We start from the raw sequence: 20,126 nt of genomic DNA, 5'->3' as shown, positions 1-20,126 counted from the left end.
AAAGGCTGTATTGCTACCGAGTGATGCCTTTTGGGTTGAAAAACGCAAGAGCAACTTACCAAAGATTGGTAACCAAGATGTTCAGACACCTGATTGGCCGAACAGTGAAAGTTTACATCGATGACATGGTCGTGAAGACCAAGGAACCTGCAGGTCATCTGGCCGGCCTAAAAGCAGTCTTTGACATCCTTAAAACATATCAGCTCCGACTCAAGGCATCGAAGTGTGCATTTGGAGTTAGATCTGGTAAGTTCCTGAGATACCTGGTGACCAGAAGGGGCATTGAGGCCAGCCCAGATCAGATCAAGGCCATCCTAGAGTTGAAGAGCCCGACGTCGGCAAAACAGGTACAGATGCTGACCGGAAGGGCTGCAGCCCTGAACAGGTTCATAAGCAGAAGCATCCAACAAAGTTATCTTGGATGGGATAAAGAAGAGGCTGCAAGCAGCAAAGGAAAAGTGGGTGGATGAACTGCCAAGTGTACTCTGGGCATATCGGACTACGCCGAGAAGATCAACTGGGGAATCCCCACTTGCCATGGCTTATGGCACAGAAGCAATCATCCCTCTAGAAGTCGGCATCCCAGGGATCAGAAGTCAGGAAGTAGAGAATGGGACTAATGATGTATTATTAGCCTAAGATCTGAATCTGCTAGAAGAAAGAAGGGAGAAAGCTACAATTCAGCTTGCGGCATACCAGCAGCAGCTTGCTAGGGCTTATAATAAGAAGGTCAACCCAAGGGAGTTTGAAATCGGTGACCTCGTCTTGAGAAAAGTCGTCGGCAACAAGAAGGATCCCAGAGAGGACAAGCTTGGCCCAAATTGGGAGGGACCCTATAGAATCATCTCGGTATTGGGCAATGGGGCATATCGGCTTGAAGATAATGAGGACAAAGAGTTGCCAAGGCCTTGGAATACTTGCAATCATAAGTTTTTTTACCATTAAATTTTCTTGTTCTTTGTTATTATCCGAAGTAATAAATAAAGCTTGATTTTTCACATTTGTGACTGATAGGACAGTTGATGATGTTTCTGGAATACATGCATAATGAGAACCAAAGTGGAACTTAAGTTCACATTAGGGGGCAGAGAGTTGGAAAATGGTTTTAACACTTGTTGAAATTTGAGAAAAATTTACAAGTTGAAGTTAAACCGAGATCATGTTTAACACTTGTTGAAATTTGTGAAGAATTTACAAATTGAAGTTAAACCAAGATCATATTTAACACTTGTTGAAATTTGAGAAAAATTTACAAGTTGAAGTTAAACCGAGATCATGTTTAACACTTGTTGAAATTTGTGAAAAAATTTACAAGTTGAAGTTAAACCGAGATCATGTTTAACACTTGTTGAAATTTGTGAAAAATTTACAAGTTGAAGTTAAACCGAGATCATGTCAAACACTTGTTGAAATTTGTGAAAAAATTTACAAGTAAAGGCCAAGGCTGTATTAAAATGAGTACTTATGTACTTGACGATATAAACCGTTGGTGGGTATAACCGAGGTATTTCACCCCGAGAAAATTACACAGTTAAAGTGTGCATTGAAGATATGCAAAATATTCTAAGTATGGAATCATACAAAAGCAGTAAAGAGAAGACAAAATTACAAGCATTCAGGAAAGGAAGTTGTATTAACATTCAAAAGATGACATGTCGGCCAAAGCTTACAATTGTTCTAAAAAGAAGAAAAACAAAAGTACAAAATACAAAGGAAAAGGACATCAAAATTAAGACTCTTCGGCGACACCAGATGGTTGGGTTTGAAGTTCAGAATACTGCTGGGAGGACATCTCGGTAGCCTTCTCAGCCGCGAGCTCGGCATCTATTTCTTGAAGGGTTTGATCGAGGCTCTTGTCGGCGAGAAGCACGTCCGACGATGCCTTCTCAGGAGTAGCATCCTTGGGAACCTCCTCACCCTCCTCATCTTGAGTCAAGTCCAGGACTTGCTCATTTGGAGTAAGGGACTTGGCCCCAGCAGCTTCCTTTGACTTCCTCACCAAAGCTTCCTCCTCAGACTCAGAATCGTCGTCGGATTGGCTTGGAGTTGGAGGGAATGGCAGGGCGAGGACGTCGGTGTTCCTGAGGGGGAAGTCCTCAGGGATTTCAAACTTTTTCAGCAAAGTCATCCAACCAAGGGTGAAACCCTTGTTGCATGCCTGCTTCACCTGTTTCTCGTAATTCGCCGTGACATCGACCACCCCCTCATTATATCCCTTCTGATCGGCGGCCTTGAGCTCAGCATCTTTTATGGCCAAGGCATCCTGCAGCTCTTTTTGGGACTCAGCCGTCTTTTCCTCGGCCTCTTTTTTTTGGGCCTCAAGAACCTTATTTATGGCATCAGCAGCATCTACTTTTTCCTCGGCTACGTCTTTGGCTTTGACAACAGCCTCGACCTGGTCTGCCAAAGTCTTCATTTTTTATTGTAAGTTTTTATTGGTCTTCTGCAGACTAGTAACCTCCCTAGTCTTATCGGCCAATGCCTTCCTTGTCTCAAAAGATTGCATTGAGAAGGAGTGGGCGTGCTGGATTGCCTGAAGAAAAATGGACAGAGCAGAAGTTATTAGAAAATTTTCTAAGTATAAAAAAGAAAGAAAGATACCAAGTGTGAAGACTTACTTGAACAGAACACTGGAGCATTAAAGCAAAGTTTTCATACTCGCTCATCTCGGCGTTTCGGTCGAGATCTCCAGGAAGAAGCAAAGCTGTGCTAAGAGCAATGCCGACATTAACGTCGTCGGCACTATTGCCAACTCTAACTGGCCTGTCCTCCAGAGTGATTTGGGGGGCCCAGGGGGAGTCAGACTTCATGGAGCCCAAAGTTGTTGCAGAAGACGACCTCGGCCTCTTTGATCTTGTGGACTCAGATGGTTGAGCCTCGGCAGGCCTTTTCTCTTGGAAATTGGCAAGGTGTCCTCAGTATCAATCTGAGTCACCGTTGCCTTTGGCTGAGCCTTCTTTATCCTTTTTTGTTTCGGCTTTGGCTGAGATGGTACTGGTTCAGCGTTAACAGTGGCCGGGGTGTTGGCCAAGAGATCCTTAGCAATTGCTTTTTGGCGGCCCATCTCAGCGGAAAAAATAGTTCGTCGCCAGCGTTGGCTTTAAGATGGTGGGATCAGATATGGAGCCGAGGTTGACGGCTGCTCTGCTGGATCAAAGATCGATCCTTGATCTAACCGAGATGAGAAGGCAGCTTGAGAAGTTGTGGCATAAGGGGGAGATTGGCCTTTCTTCCTTTTTGGGACGTCGGGGAGTACTGATTTGTAGGTTGGGATGAAATTAAGTACCAAGAGGGCTCTGCGCTTGTGGACTGGTAAATCCAATAACTTCTTCAAACCCTTGCTGGGGAAAAAGGACTTGCGGAAGCCTTTTTCTGGTTGGGGAAGAGCTGCAAGAAAAACAGACATTAGAAACAAACGAAGTATTGAAGACTTTAAAAATAAATAAGTATAAATACTGGGCTCTTACCATTACCCTCTACAAAAACTGTTCGAGGAAGAGGGTAGAGGTGGAGGTCCTCATCTGGAGCGAACTCTCAGTTCCCCGAGATAATGAAGTAATCATCCCCAGCTCCCTTGTTGGAGTCTGGGAGGTCAGCAACAATTTTGTACTCTGTGGACCTCGGCTTGAGGTAGTAAATATAGCATTTCTCGTTTTTAAGGCCACACATGGTGTAGCAGTATTGGATGTCGACTAAGGTAACCCTAGTATTTTCTTGTTTGGCTAAGGCTATTATACCATTTATGACTCGGTAGGAATTGATGGCAAGCTGTATTGGGTTCAACTTATAGTAGTGGATTATCTCACGGAAGAGGATGTCGAGTGGGAGCCTAAGTCCACATTCAATAAAAGCTACAACGGGGAAGGGCATAGAATCAGTTGTGGGCATGATGGAGTCATCCTCCCCAGCCAACCTTAGATGAACGTCGGCCGAGATGTCAAACTCTCGCCTAAAGTACTCTAACTTGGACGGGGTGTCTACCTATGCTTCCACATACCCATGATGTCGGCTTAACTGAAGGAGATGGATTTCAGAAGGGAGTGTTTTGGAGGGTTTTAGGGATCTTGGCTAAAGCCTAAAAATACACAGAATCTGTGAGGAATCATTTTAGTTTTTCCTAAAAATTTGTGGGTTCTACAAACAAATCCCAAACCTAGATCTATGGAAACGAAGATTGAAGGCACGAATCTGGCAAAGTCACAAAAAACATAAAAACAAGAATATGTTTCAGAATCAAGAACAGTGGTGAACTATCAAGAAAACTGTGACAAAATGTACACAAGGGCGCGAGGCCAAGGACAGTGGTAAAGGTGAGCAAATTTGTGAACAGTGTGTGCATATTCAAAACACAAATTGGGCAAAAACAAAATCGTAAGGTAAACATGCTCGAGTACATGATTCATAAATCGAATACTTGAGCAAAACAGCAATGGCAACAAATAATAAAGCGAAACTTCTTGAAGAGCAACAAGAAATTGAAATAAAAGGGAACTGTGACTTACCCAAGAAAAATGAAGCCGAAGTAAATTTTCGCTGAGATCAAGCGGTAGCCGGAAGCAAAGAAATATGGCAGAAGCCTCGCCGGAGGAGAGGGTCAAGCTGGTCGCAGAAAGCTTCGTGAAAGCAGCAATGGAGGACTTGGAAGAAAAAGCTAGAGAGAGAAAAAACTTCAAAAATAACGATGTAAAGTGAAAAAACGAAGAGAGAGGACACTGGTTTTGTCAAAAACGCGAAAAGGTGGCAAAATGGAATTGATGAGCCTAGAACGACGAATTTGTCAGACGACGCACGCAGGCGCGAGACGACTTACAGGCGCGTATCGAGTACGATCTAATGAGGAGAAGACACGTGACAAAAACGGTTGATGTATTTTGCATAACAGCTCACACGCGTGATAAAACTCTTGGAGTTCTTGGTTTAATGAAGCAATGACATCGGCTGATAGGAAAATCTCGGCTAAATAAACTCGAATAAGCTTGGTTAAAAATTCTGAAACCGTAATGAGGCAAGATTGCAAGACCTGGATTGTGTGAAGCCGATGTATTATGACCTCAATAAAAGGATGATATAGCGAGACGGCCAACATGCTATATGATATGACGATATAGGTTCCATCACCTCAGAATGCCGAGGTAATAGAACCTAGGGGGCAGTTGTGGGGATATATTTTCTGAATACCAACACGTGGCCGAGGTGACACCGACGTGTCAGCCGGGTTGCCACGTGTCCTGGTTGTGACGCTGAGGTTATCTCAGCTAGGCCGAGGTTATCTTCGAAGATATCGGAGTCCGGGATAAGCGGATAAGGGACAAGAGTCCTAGAATGAGGAAGGATCTCAACCTGGATAAGGATAAAGCTCTTAGGGAGTTTATCTTTATCTATAGAAGAGTCCAAGATTAGCAGTAAGCTGAAGTCCATTGAAGCTAGGCTTCTATTGGGACTAGGATTGAGTTGGCTATAAAAGAGAAGCGCCCCCATGGGTCTAAGGTACGCAATTTATATTCAGAACAATGAGTTAAGCACTATTGATTATCTTTGAAAGATAACTGACTTGATCGTCGAAATGCCCCCGGGTGGACGAACCACCGCCGGAATCTCTTCTTTCTGTTGCAGGTCAATCAGGCGTCATCTATTCTGTCAGTGCTCTCCAGCTGAATACTAAGTTGGCGGTGTGGTTAGAAATTCACTCACACACATACTATTTCTAATTTGGAAACTGTAAAATCAATTATTCATCACAATTTTCACAAAACATACAAATAACAAAGTAGATTACGACTGAAGGTCACTTAAACCCTAGTTTTGGCTTGTTAATAAAAATCAAATAAATTAACATTGCGAAACAGGGGCAAATCTACACTTACGTTTCAGAGTCATCATTCCTTCTTCTCACCGTAAACGGTAACCGTTATCACCTTCCCATCGAACGTCTTCGTCGAATCGCGCCCCTTCTCCTGTTCGTGGTGAGTTTCAAAATGTTAACAACTGAATCAGCCTATTTTGGGGGTTTCAAAATGTTTTTTGGGGGTTTCAAAATGCTTTTTGAATTTCCAAATTAATGTATATGGATATGATATTAACATCTACTATTAAGGGTAAATGTGTCAAGTAATTTCTCATAGGACTTATGAGAATATAAGTTTTTATTTAAGACTTAACCTACCATAAGTGTCTGAAAAAAGACTTATAAATGAGTCTCTTTTTTTAAAAAATATATTTTTGTGTATTTACTGATTTTTTAAAATATTTTTTTTATAAATATTTTATATTTTAGATACATCTAAGTAATATGTATTTAAACAAGTAAAAAAATTACTTAAAATTTCAAAAATATTCATTAAAAACAAATAATAAAAAAAAAACTCAATTAAAAAAAATTAAAATCAAATTCACTGAATATGATTGAAATACTTGCAACCAAAGCCATAAATAAATAAAAATAACAAAAAAATGTTTTAAAAACCTCAAGATATCAAAATTTATCTAATATATTGATAGTGTATATATATATTTTTCATTATTACACAATAAAAGCAAATACAGGGAGAGAGCTCATTTCATACTCCATGACATGTGTCACTCTAGGCATCTCCTCCTCCTCTCTCCTCAAATAACTCACCGAGAGAGAGAGAGAGAGAGAGAGAGAGAGCAGCTTCGGCTGAAAAACACAGCAATTCGACTTTCTTTCTACACTCTATCTGTGGTGGCTGTAACCACCACCACCACCGCGATCTCGATCGTCTCTCGATCGCCTCCCCTCCTCCTCCCACTCCGTCGCCGTCGCCGTCGCCGTTGCTGGCGACTCGTACCTTGAGGACCTTCTCTTGAAATGCCGATCTTCATCACTCGACTCACCACAATCTACACCACCACCGTCCTTTCTCGACACCGACACTGACTTCATCGACATCGGCGACTTCTTGTTGGATTCAGACGAAGAAGAGAGCTTTCGCCTCTTTGATCCTGCTGCTTCTTCGTCCGGGAAGCTCATGCGAGAGAAGACGCTTGATTTCTGCTTGCTGATGTGTTGTTGTTCCGCTGCGGCGGTGGATTTGTGCGGTGGTGGTTCTAGGGCTGAGCGACGGTGGTGACTGCGACGATCGTCGTGGTCGCGAGGATCATAGTCATAGTCGTAATCAGGTTTTCGTTTGGAAGATAGGCGAGGAAGTTCGGGATCACGGCGGTCATTCCGTTCCGCCGCCGCCGACGGCCCAGATCGGTGGCGGCGGTGGTCGGCGCTCGGTGGTTGTGGAGGATACATCTGCAGCGCAACAATTAGAATTAATTAAGAAATTAATTTATATTATGATTGAAAAAACAAAATGAAGATATTTTTAATTTTACTGGGTAATTACTAATTAATCAAAATAAAGAAAAACGGTGACGCAGTGGAAAATCACTTCTCCAATAAATAAAGACACTATAAAAATAATTTTACCTTCTCTTACCTTATTTTCTTTTAACAATTTGAACCTTTTTTTAAATTAATATTTTGATTTCTTTACTTTTCAAAAAATAAACAAAAATAGAGTTAGATAATTGCTTCATTTTACAATCCTAATCAAAATAATTCAATAAATTGAACTTGAATATATTTTAAAATTCTTAAATCCGTACTAAAATTGAATAATTAATTACTTAATTTGATAAATTTATATGCACTATAAATCAACGGTGGTGCTATATCTATTAATTAATATATCAATTAGTGTATCAGCATATGCTATAATATTGTTATTTCAAAATTATGACTCTCCTTATACAAATTACAAAGATTTAAAATCTTTAAAATTATATCACATCATTTATTAATATATTAATTAATACACCAATTGATACATATAGCATTATTTATAAATCACGTGTAATCAATTTGATTACTATTTGTATAAAACTGATTTAATAGATAAACAAATCAACTTTAAATACATTTTGACTGGTAACATATAGTTGTTTTGATCCTCTTTATTTCATAAATAAAATGAATATCTTTATTTCTGTTTACGAGTTGTAGCACATTGTCACACAACGTTATTGTAAGCATATAACAATTCCTTTAGTCATTTTTTAATTTAAAATAAAATTATTGAAATAGATATTTCACAATCATTAATCACCTTGTGACTATTAAGGTCATCTCTAATAGTTCACCAAATGTTTCATCAAATTTAAATTTGATAAAAAAACTTTACATTTTACTATTTCAATAGTTCACCAAATCTTTTATCAAATCTAAGATTTCTCAAATTCTTCATCAGATTGAGGATCGATCTGTCTTTCATCAAATCACTGTTTATAACAGTTGAATTTTCACCACTAGATATTCCCAAATGACCATCTCAAGACAAAAATTTGTGAAAAATTTACACTGACTGGTCAACCCGCTAAATATCCGCCCGATCATCTGTCCGGTTGACCACTGTTCTAATGACACTTTAAAAACTTTCGTTGGAACACTTGATATCAAATAAAATTTTTACTCAAATTTAATAAAAAATTTGATACATCATTGAAGATGCCCTAAGATCAAGTATTGGCTCGCTGGTCCTAGACGAGTCGAGCAAAATTGTTCAAATCTAGATTAAAACCTTGCCAAGTCTCAAATTGTTTTCGAACTTGAACTCATTCAGCTTTCAAATATCAAACAAATTTCAATTGAACTAATCACAAATAACTCTCCTTTTTTTAGTGTATATGACCAAGTTGAGCAGAGTAATAATTTATTCAATTTCAATTTAAAAGCTTGACAGATTTTAAAATATATTCATAATTGACTTTTACATAGTGAACCAATATTAAATCAAGTTTTAATGAGTCAAACACAAATTAAACATAATGATAAAAAAATTAAAAAATAAAAAAAAATAAAAAAACAAGAAGCATCGAAAACAATTTTTATTATTTTTTATTTTTTTGGGTATGAGAACATCGAGACGATGTAACAGATTTAGTGCAGCCTCAGCAAGCCCAAAACCGCATTACGTCTAGTCTTTATTTCTAAATTACGTAAAAACATTGGAGTCGGAAAATATTAATCAAATCAAAAATATTAAATGTAGTTAGATTATTATAAATAATTTTAGTTCAATAAAAAATTAAATAAAACTTGGAAGTAAAAGACACGAGAAATAACCCAAAATTTGAAAGTTACCGATAAGAGTGCTGCTATTAGCACTTATCATTTTCCTTTGGACCCCCACATTTTTTTTATTACAATTTTGTCCTAACACCAATTTACATTTTTACCCATCTCCATCCTTCCAACCCTAACCCTAACCATCTACTTAAACTCCACTCAAGTCGGCCGGCCAAGAGGCTCCTCTCTCTCTCTCTTCTTTTTCTTCTTCTTCTTCTTCTTCTTCAGCAAATCCGACCACCCTCCCACCACCTTCACCACAGCAACACCTAACCCTTTTAAATCCTAATTTTTTTGCAACAACAGAGATCGAGGACTGGGTCGCCACCCAGATCTAGTAAGCAAATGGGTCAGCTTCCTCCACACGAACTTTCCTCCATGCATCAGCTTTCCTCTCTCTCTCTCTCTCTCTCTAAAAAAACCGTCCATTTCTCTCTCTGTATCTATATCTATATGGTACATATATAACAGTTACAGTGAGATTCGTTGAAGAAAAAGACGAAGACAAACTTGGATCGAGGAGGATTCGACGGATCTTGTTACTACTCCATCCTCGGGATTCGTAAGGACACCTCCTTTTCCGACATTCACACAGCTTTTCGCAAGCTCACTCTAGTACTCCTTCAGATTCTAAATTCTCTAATTTCATCCATATATACAAATTCATATTTATATATATATATACATATATATAATCTGATGATTTTGGTGGTTGTTCTGTAGAAATGACACCCCGACCAGTGGGCGAAGAACCACCTGCAGTAGCCGGAGAAGCGAACCGGAGATGGTGGTTGGGAGTGGAGGCTAGGGTTTGGGTTTGGATTTGGGATTAAGGGTATAATTGGTATTAAGGTAAGAGTTCAAAGAAAAATAGAGAGTTTTCATTTTGTTGGGTGGAGGTTCAAAGAAATAGGGGGATCAAAGTAAAATGGTGGGGGCAAATAGCAGCCCTCTACCAATAAAAGCAGAAAAAACTTCTGCACCCTTTATGGTCCTCTAAATCTTGGGATCACCTATTCCCGTCCCCATCCCCGTAGACGGTTGACCTATCACTTACAATCGCACATTATGAATTTCTTTAAATTAGAAATTAGTCAGAAATCAAATGTGATCCTAAAATGCACAGTACAGGGGACATTCATTTTTTTGGGGGGGAACAAAGAATCCCGTGCCCTAAATCTTCATCTGTGCAACCTGTTCCACTTCCTGCTTAAGCTCCATTTCATTGCCGAGAGGGATTAAGAAAAGAAATGGAAAACTAGACAGTTTATGTAACAATAAGCTGACCATTCGAGTGGCTGCCAAAAAGTGTCCAGGTTTTCATTTCTTTCCTATAGTTTTGTTGGCAATCAGACGGAGCATCAAGTCGGAAAACAGAGAGAGATGACTTTGAATTCCAATTAAAATAACTTTTCGTCGTTTAATCCCAACTACAAAAACAAAACAATTTTCCATTTTCTTTATCTTGGAAAAGAAAATTTGGAAACATTCTCTTGCCAAGAGCCACATTATTGTTTTCATCCCAAATTGGTGGTCTCCCAAATCGTTGATTGTAACCACCGAGTGCACCTGCTGCAGAACACACATGACGAAGCAAAAACATTCAAACAACAAAATACATACATGATTTGATTTCAACGAAGAAGAAATGTCCCCACTGCTGCTCACTTCCATTCTGAATTCTCGGTCTTTGGATAATTCCCTGCTACCAGAGGAAGAAGAAGTTGAACTCTTAAATCGATAAAATAAATAAATAAATAAAATCAATAATTTCAATTCTACATACAACGCAAAAACTATAGAAGAGTTATACATCCTTGGCTACAATTGATTCATTTTACTACTATTGAACTTGGTATAAGACTTTCCCAATTCATTTGACTAAAACTAAAAGGCCAACTCATTTTTTTTGACTTACTTTTTGTCTTTTCTGAACTGTATTCAAAAAATATTTCACTAGATGATTCTAAAAAAAATTGAGTTCATTTTGAAAAACTTCAATAGATGAAAATAAGCCAAATTTTATCCAACAAACAAAGCAAATGAATTTATTTCTCAAGGTGAAGGAATATCCATACCGCACCTGTGTATAACAAAAGCAACTGAAGAGAAAATGAAAACTGAAGTTCTTAAGATAAACTAACAAACAAACACCATAACACAAGGCAGACCATGTCATATTATAGAATTGCCACGCACTAATCTCAGGAGAACAGAATCACAAAGAGTTACCTTTCACCCCGTCTCTCAATTTCATGCTTCCACCTTAGATTAGCATTCCGAGCCACAGATTCCTCTCTCATCATCATAGGGGGTCCAGGATTGAAGCCCATCCCCAAATTCGCAACATCTCTATAATTAGTCAAAAATTATGTCCCAATTAGTAACATATGAAACACCCAACATAACTGCACAGCTAATTGCAGATGCAATGTGGCCTACAGATACTAATGCATTCAGCAAAGTAAAGCATCCAAATCAGCATTTCAATAAGACATAAAAGGCAATTGCTAGTCACATGGTCGCACACAAATAAACACTCATCACCCTTAGACAACACATCCCACCCTTCCCTGACACTTCATTTATTTTCCCTCTTTTACGCCCAAGTAGTAGTCATTAGCTTCAATGAACATGTAAAGAGTATAAAAATGAGCAAAAAGTGTATAAATATATGTTAAAGTGCTTGGATCTATGTGAAAAGTGTACTGGGATTCTAACTATTTTGGCATTTTACACACCTTAACAAACAGCCCTGTGGGTGGTTGTTATCATGACCGTATAAATAAATATACATGAATGCCCGTGCTTCTTTTTCTTTTTTTATAAAGAAAAAGACGTTAAGCACAACATGTTTACACTAGTATACCAAAATGATAAAAAAGACTCCGCTATACAATATCTAATAAGGAAAGATCTCCTATAAAATCAATGAAAGCAAATGAAGAATCGTAAAATTTTCCTTAAGCCAAAAATGAAAGCTCCATAAAGAGCTAGTTTAAGCCTATGCATCCCCAAGTTCATTTCTTCAAAAGTTCTCCTATTCCTTTTCGGTTCACACCACACACAACAGAGCCACTTTCCAAGGCTTCTTACACTTCCTAAAACAGACAACCCAAAGCCAACTTTCGTAAAAATTAGCTACCCCACGCAGCATCACCCAACCAATTCCAACAAGAGGCAAACTCCAAAGCTCCCCAACCACCTCACAATGCAAAACATGATGATTCACAGACTCCTCGGCCTTCTTACCCACACAATACCAAATAGGTTCCATCTTCTCGTCTAACCCAAATTGTCAATAGTCAAGATAGCATCTAATGCAGCAGTCCAAAAAAATGAAAAAAGAAAAGAGGAAACCTTTAAACCAATCTGAAAGGAATGGGGCTCTTGCTCAACGCCAACCAGTCAACAAAATGGGTAGATGATCAGAAATCAGCCTAGAAAGAGCAACTTGTAGGAAAATGTTCTTCTTAGTCCAAAGCTATAAGAAACAGAATATCTTGTGCATCACATGGCACAATATATTAGACAATACATGAGCATCTTACCCTCCCTCGCACAAAACTCATCCCATCCTTCCCAAATCATCTTTTCCCTCCTTTTCACACTCATATGTACAAATATACATATGTATATATATTGGTTGTTAGAATAGAGTGATTCACGATTCAATACGAGTTCTAACCAAAATGATTCAAATCGTACTATTGAATCTTAAACTAAGTTAATCTTACGATTCGATTTATGATTAATTCATTGCGAATCACTACAATTCAGTTTTATTTTTGGTTTCTGCTTGCATAATGCATGAAATAAGATCGTTTTCACCTCTCTATCAAGAAATAAAAACAAATCAATTAGTTATATTGATATATGTTATTATATATAATTTAAATTAATATTTATTTCATTTTAAACACTATGTATTTATATATATACATATAGAAATTATATATTATATTAAATTGAGTAAATTTTACGATTCACGATTCATTATTTTTGCACAATGATTCACAATTTGATTGGCGATTTGACAACAATGTGTATATATATAGGGGGGTACAGGGAGGAAGAAAGACTAAATTAATAGAACCCAAAATATGAAGCATACCTCCGAGGTGGGACTGGAGGCATCATATAACCGTGACCTCCAAACGGGGCATGAGGTAAGACACCAAATGGAACATCTAAAGGGCCAAACCCATAACCCATATAGGGCATGGAACCACCATATTGGGCTACATATCCTTCCATGCCAGGCTGCATGCCAGTCCAGTATGGATTATAGGTAGAAGGGCCCTGAGGCATCATATAGTTCTCAGCTGCAAGGTCTTGAGAAGTTTTCCACTGCATCTCTGCAGCTGCCATGCATCCAAGAATGGAACAGAATGAAGTCAGCATGATATAGTTATTCAATGAGCCCCAAGGGGCATTGAAAAAAACCTATAAACATACCATTCAAAGGCAATCGAGTTTTCTTCTTTTTGTTCTTCTTTACTGAAAAGCAAAAAAGAATGCTTGTGAGAAAAAATGACGCCGTACTCGAATGTATAACAATTAATGTGTCTCTCCATAATGACATTTGACTCAATATTTTGTATTTAGGTCTACTTTTTCTTTTTCTTTTTAAATGCAAGATGCATCTCCTCACTTGAGTCAGAACCAAGAGACTTGAAGCTAAGGAGTATTACAAACACACAAATGTAAAAAATCTAAGCAGCATATAACACTGAATAAGGAACTGATAGAAGAGTTAGAATAAGTGGGACTTATGTATAAGACCTAATAGGTGGCCTTATTGTTCAATAGGTTTTATGATAATTAATGACATTTTCATTTAACACTATTAAAAAGTCACTAATTTTTAACGACAGTTTGAAAATTGTCACAAAAAATATCACTAATTATAAGTTTTAGTAATAGTTTAAAAAAATGGTCACAAAAAGTCATTAATTTTTAACTTTCAGTAACAATTTGAAAAATTCGTTACAGAAAAGTGTCACTAATTGTAAGTTTTAGTGACAATTTATAAAAACTGTAACAAAAAAAGAAACTCACTAATTGTCAATCTTTAGCAACATACACAAAATTATTTTTAGCAACGATTTTACTAAAACTTATTTTCAATAGGACTTGATGGGAATTAATAAGTCTAACAATTAGGACCTATGGGTAGTTTAAATATATCATTTGGACCAACATTCGCAGCAAAATAACACAAGTATCTGAATTCTGGATATTTGAGACATTACCTGCCTCGCCAGAAACTGGCTTCTGTTGCATTTCTTCATCAGCCAGTAGAGCACTCCGTTGCGATGCAGGTTTTACACTCATCAAATCATGCATAGCTTCAGAAGCATATGCAGCTTTTCCGATCCTCCCTTTCTCCAAGGTGTTTTGTGGAGCATTAATAGCACTTAACTGATATCCAGTTTCTTTTACCTTAGAAATCTCTTCACTTTGAGGTGGTGGTCCTTGCTCCCCCTTTGAGGCTGAACTTTGAGGTGGGGGTACTAGCTCCCCCTTTGAGGTTGCAGAAAGAGTAGGAGACCGAATCTTAGACTCCATCTTAGTTTGTGGAATCTTAGACTCCATATCTGAAATAGAAACAAGCAAAATATTATCACATAAAGACAGTTGTAATTTAAAGCATAAAAAAAGACCAATGACATACAAACCTTGGACTTGGAAAGCACTGACAGAATTTTCTGCACTGCTGTTATTGGACTCCAATATTCTATTAATTGTGTCTCTGAGTGTCTTGTTGGGTAACAGATCATCGGCTAATATGTTTGTGGCCCCACAGACACAGACTGACTTAGACATGATATAATCTCTTATACCTGAAAGTAATTTTAGTAATCCATATATAAAATTTAGAGAAAAACGAAAGTTTAAAAAAGAGTAATCAAAGAAGCATGGCAAGAAATTATCCACAACAGCCAACCAAGACTTCACCACACAAAAACAAGAAGAAAAGAGGGGCTGTGTTGCAACAGGTCAGTTCACATCAGATGCATCCGTATTGCTAACCACATCAAGTAATAATGAAAACCACAAAAAGCATTTAACTTCAACAAATACAAGAAGTCCATATGAAACAAAAAAATGCAAAATTTATTAAAACTATAACATAAATTTTATGTATAAGACCAATATCAACAGCTAGAAACTTTGAAATCTTACACTTATCACAAAAACTCTTAAAACAACACTTGCTTGTCAACACTGCATCTTTCATAACTTGTTTGCACAAAGAGCAGCGAAATTCAGGTGGAAGATCACCAACAGAACGAGTGGAAGGCAGCCCATCCATCTCTTTTTCAAAAGCAGTCCTGTACAAAATCCAATTAATCAATAAGTATTCTCAAATACGAGGTAGTCCTTAAACAACACAAAGCCACAAGATTCCTAGCAAAAAGAAACAGATCAGACACAAGGTTGCTTAAAAAAAGAACGAGACCAGCTTACTCATTTGGCTTTAAGACAGCAACAGCACCACTTGGTAATGCATATGAGCCATCTGGGGTTGCCATTAACATGGACTTTGGAATACCAGTAGGAGGTTTCACTCTTTTGATGTCAAAGTTAGAATCTCCATTGGTAGGGCAGTGCTGAATAAAATGCCCTGACAAAAACAATTAGACCATTCCATATATTTTAACCATTATGTGATTACATATTACAACCAAAAAAGAACTTTGCTTTTCTCTCTATATTTTTTCCTCTTTCTTATTAAAAGTCAAAACCAAACATAACATATACATACCAGCCACCTTACACCTATGACATATATAGCCCTGTGGAGGTGTTTTCCGCTCTAACCCACCTTGACCTCAAAAAATAAAAAGTAAATTTTAGTCTTAAAAACATAAAAAATTAACTAACAATTTACATGACACACAACACCCGTGAAAAAGAAAAACTTGCACATAAGACAACATAAGAAACCTACTAAGGAACATGATGCTAATAAAAATAAAGCATAAATTATAAAAACAAAAGAGATATAAAAGAATCACCAAAACCACGAGCACCCATCATTCTTCCACCACCACCCCGTCCAAAACCCCTACCATGGCCAAAGCCATCGGAAGTGTGACTGCAAAACCAAAAGAACAAACCATGTAAGTTTCTACAAAATATCACTCCCACGTCAATAAACCAAATCATTCCAATGTCAAATAAAGGAATAATAACAGGACAACATCTCACCGCTGCCAATCAAGGGCTGGAGTATCAATAAAAGCCTTGATCTTGCTGTCCTCATCAGCTTTGCTAGAATGGGGAGCATCCTGAATTGAATTGCTAGCCTGAACTAGTAAAACCTCAGGAATTGCATACAAATCATTTCCAAATTCATCCCATTCTGAATCTTCTGACTGCAAAGCCCAACAAGAAATAAGCCAAGAACTAGAACTGATGCTACCATACAACAAATCCACAGGTTTCAAAAGAAAAAGGCAAAGCAAATTAAGTTTACATATTTCATGGCAGATGAATCAGCTCCCAGGAAACTACTCTTTGCTTGTTGAGCATCATCAAACTTATTAGTATCCAACTTTGGCCTGCAGAACAATATACACCACAAAATTTATCCCACAATAAAGGGTTGTACAAAAAGATTTTACAAATTCATGGCTTATGACTGAGAAAAAGAGAGGAGCAATGCCAGAATAAGTAAGCTCAGAGAAACAGTGCAAACTTAAGTTTATGAACACATTAATTTAGGCAACTACTTGATCAAAAGATTTTAAGGATTGAGATAGTACTCGTCTTGTTCAATAACTGGCTGAGTAATTATGCGCATGCGAGGTTGTCCAGGAACTCGACGAATTAAAACAGACGTATTTTTCGGAATCAACATTGCTTCATCGAGGTACTCTGAAATCTCAAACAGAGAAAAGTCTATAAAAACCCTTCAAAGGGCTATCCACAATAACCAAGCATACAACTCATTAAAATTAAACCACCCAAATGCCTTTCCCATCAATTCTAAGAAAACAAATCAACTAAACTGTTTCAAAAAACTCGTCAATATGACCTTACACTCGAGGGCTAATTCAACCCTCACACTCAAAACACGCAAATGACTCTCATACTAATAACAAGCAAACACAACTCTTCAACAAAAATGGGCCACTTCGACTTTACATCTGCAACAAAATATGTTAGGGAACATAAAGCCCATTGAACACCCATAAGCTTTTCATGAAACAGTGCATTCATGAGCCTGAGTATTGTGACCCTTTCTGCCACACTTACCTATTTTGTCCTTCTAAGAAAGAAAAAAACTAAAATTCACTTAAGCTCTGTTCGGTTCACTAGAATGAAGTGAAATGAAAATAATCATTCCATCCTAATGTCTATTCTCACGTTCGGTTTACCAAAATAATAATAATAATAATAATTGAAAACATATTACAAATACTCACCATTTCCATTCCATTCCATTTCAAAACCAAAAACTACATTAGAGTAGAATAGAACACCTCCATGACCACACCAAACAAAGCTGAGCCAGAAAATTCTTTATTCTTCATTCACAATCATCAACAAGACCCAAGCAACTAACTGCAACTAACCCCTAACATGTTCTTTGCTATTACTACATACAAATCAGATTACATCAAATAATACATATATATTACAAACCCTAATAGAACCCTAAATCAATTCCAACAACATCACTGTCCCAAACACCACAAAAATTGAATTCAAAATTATAGCAAGTTCTGAAAATTGAATTCAAAGTACTGGTAGAGATTCAAACTTACCTTCGTTGGTCTGGGCGTTGGTGACAACGAGATCAAAATCAGTACCTTTACCCAAATGCTTCGATTCGAATATCTTTTCTTTCAAATTGATGAGTGATATGAAATGACCATCGGTGGGAATTGAGTCGTAATCTTTCGCACTTTTGAATTTGTAATACACTGCCATATTTCTATACCAATTTCTTCCTCTTCTTTTTTGTACTCTAAAATTACAGACAAATCAAGAGGAACAAACACAAAACCCTAGAAATGCATGATCAAAACCTCCAAATACGGCTTCCTCTCCCAAAAGCGAACCCTTTTGTTCGTCTATGAATGGAGAGAGAGAGAGATGCCGAATTTGATGAAAATTTGATCACACGAATAAAGAGAGAGAAGAAAATAAGCCGAAGTTTGGGAAGATTAAAAAAAGTGTATTTTTTTGTCTTTTTGGACTAAAAAATTGAGGTTGAAAATATGGATGTTTGGGTTAACTTTTTGACTTTTTATTGAAAAATGTGTAATAAAAAATTGTAAAAATTAATTTGTAGGGAAAAATTTGAATTGGGAGTTGTGCAGCCGTAATTGTTGACTTTTGTTGAATAGTGTTAACTTTTTAACTTTTTGAGTAACTTTTTAACTTTTTGGCTTTTTTTAAAGTCCCCAAACTTGGCCTAAGAATAAAAAAGATTTTTTTGGGGGGGGGGGGGGGTTTTTAATTTTTATTTTTTAAAGAGAATAAGCATGGGATCCTCAAATTTTTTATCCACCATTGTTAGAAAAAATAAAATGTGTAATAAAATTTTTAAAACTACCATTAAATGGTAATTTTTTTTTTCTTTATGTATTTTAGCAACTTAATACCCAATAATTTTAATGTATGACTAAAAATACATTTAATCATAATTATTTGAATAGTGAGATTATGATTTATTTTGAAAAGTGGATTAAAAGTCACTTTTTAACTTTTAACTTACTTCTCTTCTCACATAAAAAAGTTAAAAAGTCAAAAAAAACTAAAAAATTAATTTTAACTATCTTTCTAAAACATTCTTAGGAGAAGCATGTGCCACAAAAGTTTACTTTTTAACTTGAAGTTATAAAAATATTTTCAATTTCTCCTCCGTTTTAAAAAATTTCATCCTTTTTTCATCAAATTCAGCACGTGAATTTAAGGCAATATTTCATTTTATTAGGCGCATTTATTGACATTTTCTAATATTTATATTTCTTACTATATGTGAGTACTATAAATTTAATTATTATGATAGTGTTTTTTTTTTTTTTTGGGTAGTGATATGCATGTGATCCAATGTGATGACATGCATGTTTTTCTCAACCAATGTGATCCAATGTTTTTCTCAACCAATGTGATCCAATAATTTTTCTCAACCTTAGTTAAAAAAATTTGACTAAGTGATATTTTGAAAAGTTGGTAAAAAGTTAATTTTTGATTTTTTTAACCTATTTTAACTTTTAGCAGGTAAAAAATGTGAGAGGTAATTTGACCCAAAATGGGTAAAAAGCCAAAAGCTCATTTTTTTACCTCCTTGCCAAAGCACTCCTGAATGTGTTTAGTTGTAATTTTAAGGGATACTTATTTTATAAGTCCTTTTTCAGACACTTATGGTAGGTTAAGTTCTGTGTAATTTCTTATAGAGTCTCAAGTCCTATTTAGATAGGAATGTATTCCACAAGATCCTGCATAAACGTAACGTAACGTGACGTGACACTTACATAAACGTAACGTAACGTGACACTTACATAAATATAACGTAACTTGTCACGTTACATTTCGCAAACTTAATGAGTTTTTATTTTTTTAAATTGAATGTGAAAATGTTGCTCGTTTATGTTGTTGTCACGTTATGTTTCATATAAATATGATCTATGATATATCAGAAATTGAATGTTGCCATAAATCATAGGTGTCACGTTACGTTTATGTATGTGTCACATTACGTTACGTTTATGTAAATATGATCTATGATAAAATTCAATTTCTTATATATAGTTTTACTATTATTTATGATATTAACAACTAATATTGAAGGTAAATGTGTCAACAAACTTCTCATAGGACTTATGGGAACATAAGTTTTTTAATAGGATCATATGTAGCATAAATCTCCCTAATAGGACTTCTAAATAGTTTTTCCTAATTTTAAATTATAAATTATTTGGCCTTTCAATTTAATTTACTAAAAAATTGTAGATTTTCTTACACTATA

The 20,126-nt window shown here is 36.6% G+C and overlaps 1 protein-coding gene across 8 annotated transcripts; it reads right to left on the bottom strand.

The window, feature by feature from the left end:
* Positions 1-6,470: 6,470 nt before the first annotated feature.
* Positions 6,471-19,357, bottom strand: LOC114299578 (E3 ubiquitin ligase PARAQUAT TOLERANCE 3). 8 transcript variants are annotated; one of them, XM_082895956.1, is made up of 15 exons: positions 17,917-19,357; positions 16,912-17,023; positions 16,623-16,707; positions 16,355-16,521; positions 16,162-16,241; positions 15,909-15,968; positions 15,611-15,767; positions 15,326-15,474; positions 14,818-14,982; positions 14,392-14,736; positions 13,595-13,636; positions 13,251-13,500; positions 11,369-11,488; positions 10,760-10,838; positions 6,471-7,261 (listed from the first exon to the last, which is right to left on the bottom strand). In XM_082895956.1, exons 1-15 carry the CDS (start codon positions 18,080-18,082, stop codon positions 6,695-6,697), a joined length of 2,544 nt encoding a protein of 847 aa, XP_082752082.1. In that variant the 5' UTR covers positions 18,083-19,357; the 3' UTR covers positions 6,471-6,694. The 8 variants fall into 8 exon arrangements, with proteins under 8 accessions (XP_082752082.1, XP_028100154.2, XP_028100153.2 ...); XM_028244353.2 differs by having other exon boundaries at positions 10,760-10,841; positions 17,917-18,295; XM_028244352.2 differs by having other exon boundaries at positions 10,760-10,841; positions 15,909-15,974; positions 17,917-18,289.
* Between the last annotated feature and the right edge of the window lie 769 nt (positions 19,358-20,126).

The sequence above is a fragment of the Camellia sinensis genome, chromosome 11 (genome assembly GCF_055761805.1).
Source record: "Camellia sinensis isolate YWXY chromosome 11, ASM5576180v1, whole genome shotgun sequence".
In the NCBI taxonomy this organism is placed as follows: domain Eukaryota; kingdom Viridiplantae; phylum Streptophyta; class Magnoliopsida; order Ericales; family Theaceae; genus Camellia; species Camellia sinensis.
Note: the sequence above shows the minus strand (reverse complement) of the source record. Positions and strands in the feature narration are given on the sequence as shown.

Excerpts from the sequence above, each read along its gene's own strand:
- LOC114299578 (XM_028244348.2), bottom strand. The coding sequence starts at position 18,082 with ATGGCAGTGTATTACAAATTCAAAAGTGCGAAAGATTACGACTCAATT. Across the intron at positions 15,475-15,610 it reads GCTGTCTTAAAGCCAAATGA|GACTGCTTTTGAAAAAGAGA; the intron begins GTAAGCTGGTCT and ends GATTTTGTACAG. Across the intron at positions 13,501-13,594 it reads AACTCGATTGCCTTTGAATG|CTGCAGAGATGCAGTGGAAA; the intron begins GTATGTTTATAG and ends GATGCATGGCAG.